General features: G+C 38.9%; 1 protein-coding gene across 1 annotated transcript in view; it reads right to left on the bottom strand.

Annotated features, from left to right (window-relative positions):
• Positions 1–5,565: 5,565 nt before the first annotated feature.
• LOC135771641 (protein NLRC3-like) overlaps positions 5,566–11,712 on the bottom strand; it is a 91,153-nt gene continuing 85,006 nt past the window's right edge. The window contains exons 6-7 of the mRNA XM_073815451.1: positions 5,692–5,865; positions 5,566–5,581 (exon numbers count right to left, since the gene is read on the bottom strand). Coding sequence (XP_073671552.1) covers positions 5,566–5,581; positions 5,692–5,865 — 190 coding nt within the window. The remainder of the gene's footprint in view (positions 5,582–5,691; positions 5,866–11,712) is intronic.

Below are 11,712 nucleotides of genomic sequence, written 5' to 3'. Positions count from 1 at the left end.
GTCCTGCAGTCAGATCCTGAAGAACACAAAAGCAAAGACGTCCAATATTTGAATTTAGAGATAAATGAGCTGCTAGTCTTCAATGTTGTGCTGAACTTGAACACATTTCAGTTTAAGATGAAGTTAAAAACCCCCACAGTGTAGAAGAAGAGGAATCTTGTCAGTATTTACTTCAGTTTATGATCCTATGGGATTTCTTGCTCCTCTTACACTGACTGATAAATCGCTCTTATAGGAAATGTGTAGACAGAAGCTGAGTTAGGATGAGGATTTACCTCCAACACTTCAAAGTCAGATTTAGATAAAGTCACAGATCAGATCCTGTACTGAATAATCAACTCATACGGTTAAGAGGAAGTGATGTCACTATTGTGTCTTCTTATTCACCATCAGATCATACTGAAGATCTTTACATCTTTAACGTCTCTGATAATCAGTCCTAAATAAAAATGAAAGAGAAAGTCAATCAGATATGAGATCATCATCAGTGTCAGATGAAGAGATAGAAAAACAAACTATTAGTGCTGTCAGTCAGTGATAGAAATGAAATCTTCAACATAATAAACATGTCAACAATCTGTTTATCACATACACATGAGCTACAACAATACAAAAACACATTTCATCTATTTCCTCTGAATATTTGATGTCAATGTAAGAGATGAATGTATTGATATGTATGTAGTATAATATAATGACACACTGACAGTTTTATGAGTTCACACACAAACAGTAAGAAAATGAAGGTGATGCTTTATTTTAAAAGTCCAGGGTGTCATGATCCTGTCAGCACTGTATGTATTTTCCCTTGTTTCATGTGACAGGATCATGGCAGCCCTTATTACTGTTGTCTTGTTTTGTGTGGAGTCACGTGGCCTGTAGTGATGAGCGAGTCACTCGAAACTCGGATCATTTAACCCGATCCCTAAAATGACTCGAGAACCATGAGTCCTAGTGACCATTAACCCGAGTCAGTTGAGTCCTCTCAGATTTTGCATTAAGATTGAGAAATTGTATAAAACACAAAGCTCTTCAAATGTTTACAACAGAATTACAACAAATAACTCTACAGGTTCTATAACTTGCAACAAGAAGTTAATTTATATCTCCAAATGTCAACTGGGGGTACCGAGTGAGCAAAAAGCTGCTATTCCGGATCGTAATTTCCTGCAGCTCCGAGTCCGAGTACAAAGGGATGCGTGCGCGCGACAATGAGTTGGTCGGCGGCTCGGGGATTCACACAGAGAGTGACTCAACTCATAGAGCTTGAATCCTGGACTAGGAAAAATGAGCCTTGCTCGTGTTATTAACCCACTGACTCATGTAGGCTAATCTGTTGCAATATTTGACTGGCACAATGTTTTGGGTAGAAGCTGCAAATGTTTAAACATTTTAAATCCGAGGACTGCTGCAGCAGTGCTGCTGGAAAGATCCGCCACCGACGGACATACACAGCTCCTCTTGTTGACTGAGTCACTCAGAGTGACGCGAGTGGTTCACTCACAGGACCCGTGCAGGAGCGGGCGTCTCTGTCTGGGACTCAATCACAAGATCATGTTCTTGCGTGGATGAGTGACTGTGTGGCTGCATTAACCGAAACCTATCGTGGATCTTTTAAGTCAATCTGAAACAGGACATGTTCCTCTCACATCCAAGTCAACAAAGCCTGACATCTTCTAAACGTGGTGTTGATATATTTGTCATTATGAAATGAAACTAAACACACCGAACTTTTACAATTATGTTATTGATAATGTTACCACGGACATGCATGTTTTTTACGAGTTCCCCAGCCGTTTTTTGCGAGCAGAGGAGTCGTAGACTCGTAGCTGCATGCGTGATCTGAGTTGCTTGGTTGGCATTAGTATGATTTAGGGATTGGAATTGGAAGTGACTCAAGTGACTCGCACAACCCGGATCATATTAGTGAGTGACTCAGAATAACCCGAATCCTTAAAAAGATCCGGGTTGACCATCACTAGTGGCCTGTGTTTGTGTTTTGTGTGCCTCGTGCTCTCCTGTCTTGACCCCGCCCCCTCGTTCCCTTGTTAATTATTCATTATTAGTTAACGCCCTTCACCTGTGTGTCCTTGTTCCCTAGTTTAGTTCTCCCCTATTTATTGCCCTTGTGTCTGCTGTCTCGTGCTGGATCATTGTTCATCTATGATGATGTTGTGTGTTCTTGTTTAGTGTCATGTTATTCATTTGGATTATTGTCTTTGTTTTACCCCCTCGAGGGTGTTTTTGTTATATAATAAAAGTCTTTTGGTTGAGAGCTGTCTGCACTTGGGTTCTGTCTTCCCACACATGACAGAATGATCCAGCCATTCTAGAACCCAGCAGACAGCTCTGTTTTTTGTTTTGTTTACCAAGTTTAGTTTCGCGTCCGTCAAGTGTGTTCCTGTCATCTGGTGTCGTCTTGTTTGGTGTCCGTGTCCCGGTATGGTGAGCCATGGCTGCGTTCCCGGGCGGCGAGACGTGAGGCCCGTGTTCCTGGTCGGTGAGCCGCGGGTCCCTGGAGGGAGGACTGCAAGAAGGCGTTCCTGTTCAGGGAGTCGCGAGATCCTGGGCGGTGAGAACGCGGGCACGCGTCCCGGGACTGTTAGCCGTGGGTTCCTGTTCCGGGATGGCTGTTTTGCTGCCGGTTCTGGTTGGAGAGCTAAGGAGGAGTTCCTGCTTCCCAGACGGCGTGCCGCGAGTGCCGGCTTTTTGGAGGGAGAGTTCCGGGTGCCTGTTCCTGGCCGGCGAGCTTCGTGAGAGTGTTCCCGGTCTGCGAGCCCCGCAGGTGTGTGCCTGTTCGGCGAGCTCTGCGGTCGTGTTTCTGGTTGGCGAGCCCCGCATGGGCGTGGCTGGCCGGTGAGCCTAGAGCGGCGCGGGATCCCAAGCCCACCTCCTTGCGGTGACGGGTGTCCCGCTTCTTGTCTTGGGGGTCCGGATCCCTGGCACTGTTTTGCCCCATGGACTTTGTCTTTATGTCATGTCATGCCTTGTGTTATGTACTGGTTCCTGGGGACGCCAGGAGGCATCCCTTAAGAGGGGCGTACTGTCATGATCCTGTCAGCACTGTATGTATTTTCCCTTGTTTCATGTGACAGGATCATGGCAGCCCTTATTACTGTTGTCTTGTTTTGTGTGGAGTCACGTGGCCTGTGTTTGTGTTTTGTGTGCCTCGTGCTCTCCTGTCTTGACCCCGCCCCCTCGTTCCCTTGTTAATTATTCATTATTAGTTAACGCCCTTCACCTGTGTGTCCTTGTTCCCTAGTTTAGTTCTCCCCTATTTATTGCCCTTGTGTCTGCTGTCTCGTGCTGGATCATTGTTCATCTATGATGATGTTGTGTGTTCTTGTTTAGTGTCATGTTATTCATTTGGATTATTGTCTTTGTTTTACCCCCTCGAGGGTGTTTTTGTTATATAATAAAAGTCTTTTGGTTGAGAGCTGTCTGCACTTGGGTTCTGTCTTCCCACACATGACACAGGGGCCCGTTTCAGAAAGGTGGTTAAGTGAAAACTCTGAGTTTGTTAACCCTGAAATGAGGGAAACTCTGAGTTTTCTGTTTCAAAAAGGGAGGTAGGTTAAACCTGAGACAGCGGGGTAAGTCAAGCCTGTTTCAGAAGGAGAGGTAACTTATACTCAGAGTCTGTTTCCGGGGTAACTTACTCTGTGAACCTAACCTGGTCGGGAGCAGGTTTTATCCTGTAAACTCTGAGTTTCTTGTGGTCTCCTCCCCTTTTTTAAAGGAGTAGCGGTGTTTAATCTTGTTAGTTGCTTTAGTACATTCATTCATTGCGCACATTTTTATTATGTACACTGTAAAATATTTTAGCTGTCTTTAAGTTATAATTAAATTGCCAGTGCAAACTATTTTAACTTACTACTTTATATTTTTATATATTACACTAAACTTTCAACTAAAAAATTAAAACAGTAAATTGAAATGACTTGTAATATGATTTACTAGTTAGGTGCATAGACCGTCTTAGTGACTAAAATGTCAAGTACTTTTATAGAGAATCCTGTAGAGCAGTGGTTTTCAATCTTGTCCTAGGGGACCCACAGCTCTGCATATTTTGTATGTCTCCCTTAACTGACACACCCAGTTCTGTTCATGGATCTGTCCCTTAATGAGCTGATGATCTGAATCAGGTGTGTAAGATAAGGGAGACATGCAAAATGTGCAGGGCAGTGGGTCCCCTAGGACAAGATTGAAAACCACTGCTGTAGAGGATGATGTTGCATTCATTTGTAGAAAGTTAGATTTATGTCGCGAGAGGATTTTGAGACCCTGAGTGTTTTTTTTCATATCCACTTACATTTATGTGAGCGAAATTATTATTTTTTGCAGTCATTTTAGATATATAAATATCAGTCTTTGTGGTGCTCTTACATCTATACAGTTGTTTTGACATTTCTTACGTATCCACATGTCATTATCGCTGGTCTAGTGGGTAGCGCTGTATGCAGTAATTAGTGCAGACGTACTGTCGGTGATCGGAGTTCGAATCCCGGCTTGGTGAATTTTTTTATTCATGACAAACATTTGTAAAGTTCGTAGCCTAATATTACAAAGTATTATGCTTGATTTCATTTTTAGCTGAGCCGCTGTCATCTTTTTGTCCATGGGATTGCATCTGCATGTAAATGAATATAATAACGTACAATCCTCAGTTTATTTACTTCGGATATTTTAACTGTGATGAAAAATTAAATGTACGCATTTACTAGAGTAGCAATTTACAAAAACAACTATTTTCTTTAAAATATATGCTCGTAGTTGCTGTACACTTGCAGTAACACTTTCAGTTTTAGTAGTAAAAATGATTAAGACCTCTTTGTCACGTGCTGTTGCCATGGTAAATCGTAATATCTGAGCTCCATTGATGATGGCTTTTCATTGTGGCTGTGCACGCTCTTAACTCAGAGTCAACCTACTCAGAGTTGAGTTAACTAACTCAGATCAGCTTTTCTGTAACCGAAAACTCAGAGTTTCCTATCTCAGAGTAAGTCAACTCAGAGTTCAAGTTTAAACTCAGAGTTGGTTGAACCTCCTTATTGAAACGGGCCCCTGGAGGTTGACAGTCGTGTAAATAAAGAGAAACAGCATCAATGTCAAAGCTCGACAGAGAGTTGTGTGAAGTGTCCATCAGATTTTAAGAGTTGACTTTCTCTTCTTTTTTCTAATCTTCATCTGTATCATTTATCATCTGTACTTTGTGTTTATCTGTTGTGTATATATTGTGTTTTTGTTGTTATTTCTGTCTGTATTCTGATGATTTGATAAATAATGCTTAAAACATGAAATAAAAACCAAGTTGTTACAAAAAGATGAACATCTAGTCAAGTGTGCATAAATATAGAGGTGTCGGCCTATCAAACAAACCCCCATAAACAAACATCATATATAATGTGTAAGAAGAGTAAGATCACAGTATTAAATCCTGGAGTGAACAAACTCAACATCACAGTTAGTAAACAGACTCAGACATTGGATTGAATTCTTATTGTGTTGATCTGACAAAGCATCAAGTGTTGTTCATGTACACTTCATATTTTCTGTTTGTTGGGTTTAAAGGATACACAGCCTATAACAGCAGCAGATCAATTTACATTTATTTCTAATATTTATATTCTAGGGTTTAAATGACACTGCATGAGTTTACTTTAAACATTTATTTAAATGAGCTCTACTCACCGTACTGTCTGTAGTTTATAATGTGGATCATCTTTTAGTTTAAAGATCAACTTCACTCCTGATTCTGTGAGTTTATTCCCATACAGATACAGTTCTCTCAGGTGTGATGGGTTTGATCTCAGAGCTGATGTCAGAGCAACACAACCTTCATCTGTGATATTACACCTCCACAACCTGTAGAGAACAGAGACTTTATGTGAATTATACAAAACTACAAAGTTTGACACAAAACTCTAACCTCCATCCCTTCATGTAATGTTCCTCTTTCAATCCCTCAGTAACTGAGACACTGTGTGTTTAAATGTCAAATAAATCCATCACACAGCTGACTATTAGTGTTAGATGTCCTAAACCACATGAACATTTCTTCATAAATCTGTATTGAGTTCATGACTCACACTTGTAATTCTCATCAGGTATTTGATGTAAAAATCTTCCTCTATTACAGGAGGAATATCAGCTGGAGATAACATAACTCTGATCTTACATTAAAGATGTTACAGTGTTTAAAGATCAATTTCACTCAATCTATAAAAACATTATTAATGTGTGTGTCAGTGTCAATGATGGATCAATGTTTTTAATCATCTTTATAAAAACAACACGACGAGGAGAAAAACTCTTCATAAACAATAATTTCAGCAAAGATTTCATCAAAGAAACACCAAACTACATTTACTGACATTTTAACAGAGGAGTTTTGTTGCACATTGTGAAGGAAATTGAAATGAATCATAACTTATTATTACTAACAGGTCTTTTTCTTACAGGTTTCAACATTTGTACTGTATGCTTTTGACAACAAAATGTGTTAAAATAGAGAAAGTATGTGTGGTTAAATGATTTCAATTTAAACCCCATGACTTGTCAAAGCTGAGGTCATCAAAAAAGTCAAATTTGGTTTTGCCAAGTGGATGGGTTTCTGAATTGCAGATATGAAGTATTCTGTCCCTCTATGTTCAATAGTATTGTATTAGTTTGCTGGTGCATTTCTTTATCTTACCGCTAGGGGTCAGTACCTCCTTTAAGGGTTTCTTCTTATATTATATATTGAGTGTGCTCCTCATGATGTGTTGTTAACCCAAAGTGGGTTCAGGAAGAAAAGATCCACAATGGATGCTTTGCTATTGTTTGAGAATGAGGTTAAAAAAGCTTTAATAATGAAAGAATATCTTGTTGCTGTTTTCTTTGATATTGAAAAGGCATATGATACTTTATGGAGGGAGGGATTGTTAATTAAGCTAGATAAAATCGGAATAGGGGGAAGAATGTATAACTGGATATTAGATTTTTTGTTTAAACGCACATTTCAGGTTAGAATAGGGGAAGAAATGTCAACATTGCATGACATCCTGAATGGGACTCCACAGGGAAGTGTAATTAGTCCAATTCTATTTAATATAATGATTAATGATATTTTTGAAAAAGCATTATATGCAGATGATGGTGCAGTGTGGAAAAGAGGTAGGAACTTAGGGAATGTAGTTAAAGGAGTACAAGAAGCAATAAATGAAGTTGAAAGGTGGTCAGTGGAATGGGGACTGAAGTTTTCAGTATTACAGACCCAATATATGGTTTTTACAAAGAAAAGGAAAATGGAACAAGTGATTTTGAAATTATATGGTCAAGTATTAGAAAGAGTGACAGAGTTTAAATACCTTGGATTAATATTTGATGGAAAATTAACATGGAATGGACATATTAAGAAAATTGAGAACAAGTGCAAAGGAGTAATAAATTGCATGGAGTCAATAGCCAAATATGAGTGGGGAGCAAGGAAAAGTGCACTACTACATGTATATCAAGCGTTAATACGGTCTAGTATAGATCATGGGTGTTCGGTGTATGGAGCTGCAGCAAAATCAGTATTAAAGAAGTTGGATAACATACAGGCTAGGGCACTTAGAATCTGTAGTGGAGCAATAAGGTCAACCCCTCTAGATGCCATCAGGGTTGAAATGGGGGAGATGCCACTAGACTTAAGGAGGGAAAAACTTACAATGATGTACTGGGTTAATTTGCAGGGTTGTGATAAGAGCCATCGCACACGAGTAATTTTAAATGATTGTTGGGAATATAAAAAGGATAATGGGAATAGTTTTGGATGGAAGTATAAACAATGGGTTAAAGAATGTAGACTGGAAAATGTAGCTATTTGCCCCAATATGCCATTAAATGGGGTATCAGTATGGAATATTCCTGAACCTAATGTTGAATTGAGACTGCTTGTGGATCGGGAAAAAGCAGAAGGAAGATATACTAATAGTTATGTTATTAATGGTTTTATGAGTAAAAATGTTTATTCCTGTATACAGATATATACAGATGGATCTAAAGACCCAGTGGAAGAGAAAGTGGGAGTAGGAGTATTCATTCCAAAATTTGAGATGAAAGTAAGTTTAAGATTGAGTGACAAATTGTCTGTATATTCAGCAGAACTAACTGCTATAATAGTAGCATTGCAGTGGTTAGAGCAGATTAAGCCAAATAGGATGCCGACTGTAATCTGCTCAGATTCTGCATCAGCACTTAAAAGTATATTGTCAACAAAAACTGATAGAGAAGATCTGCTGGTAGAAATGTATACATTATTATATAGGCTTAGTATAGAGGGTATAATTGTATATTTCTGTTGGGTACCGGCACATATTGGGATAGTAGGAAATGAAACAGCGGATAAACTGGCAAAAGAAGCGTTAGGGAAAGATATGGTAGATATTAAGATACCTTTAGGAAGAAATGAAGTTAGATCAATAATTAATAGAGAAGTAATAAGAATATGGCAACAAAGATGGGAAAGTAGCAGTACAGGTAGGTGGTATTATAATATTGTAAAATCAGTGAGGAATAAAGAATCGTGTTATGGAAGATATAGAAAGGAAGAAGTAATGATTTCTAGATTAAGGATGGGTCATACAGGGTTAAATTCAGCACTGGCATTAATGGGGAAGCATGAGAATGGTATGTGTGATGAATGTGATGGTGTTGAAACAGTAGAACATGTGCTTTTTAAGTGTAGTAAATATGAAGAACAGCGTAATGGTCTCTTTAGTAATATAAAGAATAGGCCAGTGAGTATCATGGACTTATTGGGAGAGGGTTTGAGGGATATAGAGAGGCTTAAGGAGGTGATGATATTTTTAGAGCGTACAGGACTAGATCACAGGATCTAGGAGGAGGAGCAAGTTGCTCTGAACATCCAGGAGGTTGAGGAGCTCAATGTGGAAGCTGGAGGAGCTGAAACACGCAGCGTCAGCTGAAGCTTGGGCTCGGATCCTCTGGGGTGTTAAAAGGGGTTTATTTTTTTATTTTTTTTAATTTTATTATTATTATTATTATTATTATTATTTTTTTTTTTTTTTTATTATTATTTTTCACAATTCAGATCCATTACACATATGCGCAACGTATACAGTAGGTGGCAGTAATACTCCCAAGGAGTGAGCAGCCATTAAACGAAAAGAAGAAGAAAAAGATGTGTTGTTAAAAAGTTTGTTACATGCAGTGTGAGAAAATGTTCAGAGGCTTTGACATGCTATTCTCATCTCAGACACCTTATATCTTCGGGGAGCTTTGATATGCCATAATCTGTAAGTAATTAGTGATCAATTTTGTTTTCTAAATGTTCTGTTACTTATTAGGTTATTTTAACTCTTACAAGCAGAAAGTTATTTGTGACCTAATTCAAGCTAATGTAGCTAGCTTCTGTTTAGTATGTTACAAATTATACAAATTTAAAGTAATTTAAAGATGTAATCTCGTGATTCTTATATCTTGAATTCTGATCTATTCCAGCATTTAGCAATGTGTCTTGTTTTGTTAAATAATGTATTTGTAATACAATTTGTTTGTAATGTTCACAGTTTTACAATCAAGAAAAAGAGAGGTCTACAGTAAAGACACAAAAGAAGGAAAAAACTGTGTCTGGTCATTATTGGAAACACCTTCTCTTACTAATGTTTAGCTCGCTGCATAGGCTGAGTAGCCACACACTCAACCGAGGGCAGAAGATGAAGAATAAATCATATTAGAGATAAATGATGTGACTTTGTCATGTATCTATCCTATATAAACTCTTGTATTCTTTCTGATGAGGAGGATTCAGCCATGATTAAATCATATTCAAATACATTGACTGGAGTCTGTCAGGTTGAATACATGATCTTATTTCCTCAAGTGTTTGTGTTCATAATGGACAAGATGTTGTGTGACTCTTGAGTGTTTGTCTTCTGTGGACACCCAGTGAGGATAAATGTCTTGTGTGCAGCGCGGCCCCCCCATAAAAGTCACTGGCCCCCCCAGTGGCCCCCCCAAACAGAATGAGATTAAAAAAAAAAAAATTTTTGTTGAGATTTTTATATTTAAATAATAGTAGTAATATGTATTCATTAAAATGTACACTAAAAGCACTATGTAAAAAAAATATGCATTTGTATAATGTGTTAAATAGAATACGATCTTAACCCCTCCCCTCACCTTTACCCGCAAAGCCGTGAGTACGCGCAGCCGCACTGCCATCCATGTGACGTACATGTGACGTCCTGTTCGCTCCTGTTCAGCCATTGGATGCATTACAGAAGAAACTCACAAACTAGTAAGTAAAACTCAGTTAATTATAGGTTATATAAAGCATATTGTTCCAAGCTTAATCACTGTCAGGGTTTAAATTTGGCTGGGGCACCCATTCACACTGACCCTCCGTTTTTGAGCCAACTGGATTTTGCATGTAACCTCAAATTCACAGAAGCATCCATTAATCTGTTACTTGTCTTTTAATCTGTTTAATATGCGCAATATAATCAATTCTGTGCTGCATCCTTGTCACTTTTCGGAGATTTTCGCCGTTTTGATCATGTTAAATTTCTTTGTTCTGGCGTCATCAGCGTCTGAGAGCGCTCATGAGCTTTGCTGTTTCCTTTGGCTTTCTGAGGAATTAAAACGTCTAAGAAACACTCACAACATTTCCAAACCCCAGGACGGTAATGTGCAGTTAACCTCCTCTGTGTAGAAAATGTATAGTTTAAAATGTGACCGTCTCGACGTTATATTAGTAGAGATTTCTAGATTCATCTTCTTGGTGCAACGGCAAAGGTCGCCAGAGTTCACGGGCACGGGGGCGCGGAATCACACATGCTCACATACGAGGTAACATTTAATGCAAAAGTCCGTTCCTCTAATAATTTTATCTAAACATATTTTTTTAAATCGTTATTGAACATTAAAACCAATCACGTGGCTAAAGCTTATGTCATTTTCGTTGTTTATATACTTTATGGATTTAAAATTACATTTATTTCATAGGATAATGCAGTTGTTTTGCAAAATGCATTAATGACACAATTAAAGTCATTAAACAAAACGTAAATAAACAAAACATGCCGTTTCAGATGTAAATATAATGCCAATATGTCATTATTCCGATTGAATAGTATTTCATATAAAAGTTAGTCAACACATTTATTTTGGAGGTTTTTGCATGAAAGCATGGGGCGCTCAGATTGTTAGAAATGTAAGTGCCATGGAAAAGACTGAAGAATCTATAATATTTCGTTTGATGTCTGTGTATGCACAAATTTCTGTGAGCTGTGCGCACTGTGCCCCCTTAAAAAAAATGGTGCATGACGCCCCTGCCCGGCACATAGGCTGAAGGTCTCGCTCTACTCTTGCCAGTGTACCTGCTGCGCTTGTGCGTGTGCACTCGCTGCCTGCGTTGCCGCGAAGGGAATAATGTGTTTCCATTCATTATAGGGCATACTCACCAAACGCAAGTTCAACGATTTGCGCGAGTAGATTACATACAAAGTCAATGCAAAGACGCAATCAGACAGACGCGTCCTTGCAAGGGGGGATGCGAATGACGCGAATTGGGCTGCGCAATTGCCGAAAACACGCGCTTTTCCCTTCAAATGCGTCTTTGTGTGTGTGTGAGAGAAGAGAGAGAGAGAGAGAGAGAGAGAGAGAGAGAGAGAGAGAGAGAGAGAGAGAGAGAGAGAGAGAGAGAGAGAGAGAGAGAGAGAGAGA

This window comes from Paramisgurnus dabryanus, chromosome 8 (genome assembly GCF_030506205.2).
Source record: "Paramisgurnus dabryanus chromosome 8, PD_genome_1.1, whole genome shotgun sequence".
In the NCBI taxonomy this organism is placed as follows: domain Eukaryota; kingdom Metazoa; phylum Chordata; class Actinopteri; order Cypriniformes; family Cobitidae; genus Paramisgurnus; species Paramisgurnus dabryanus.
Note: the sequence above shows the minus strand (reverse complement) of the source record. Positions and strands in the feature narration are given on the sequence as shown.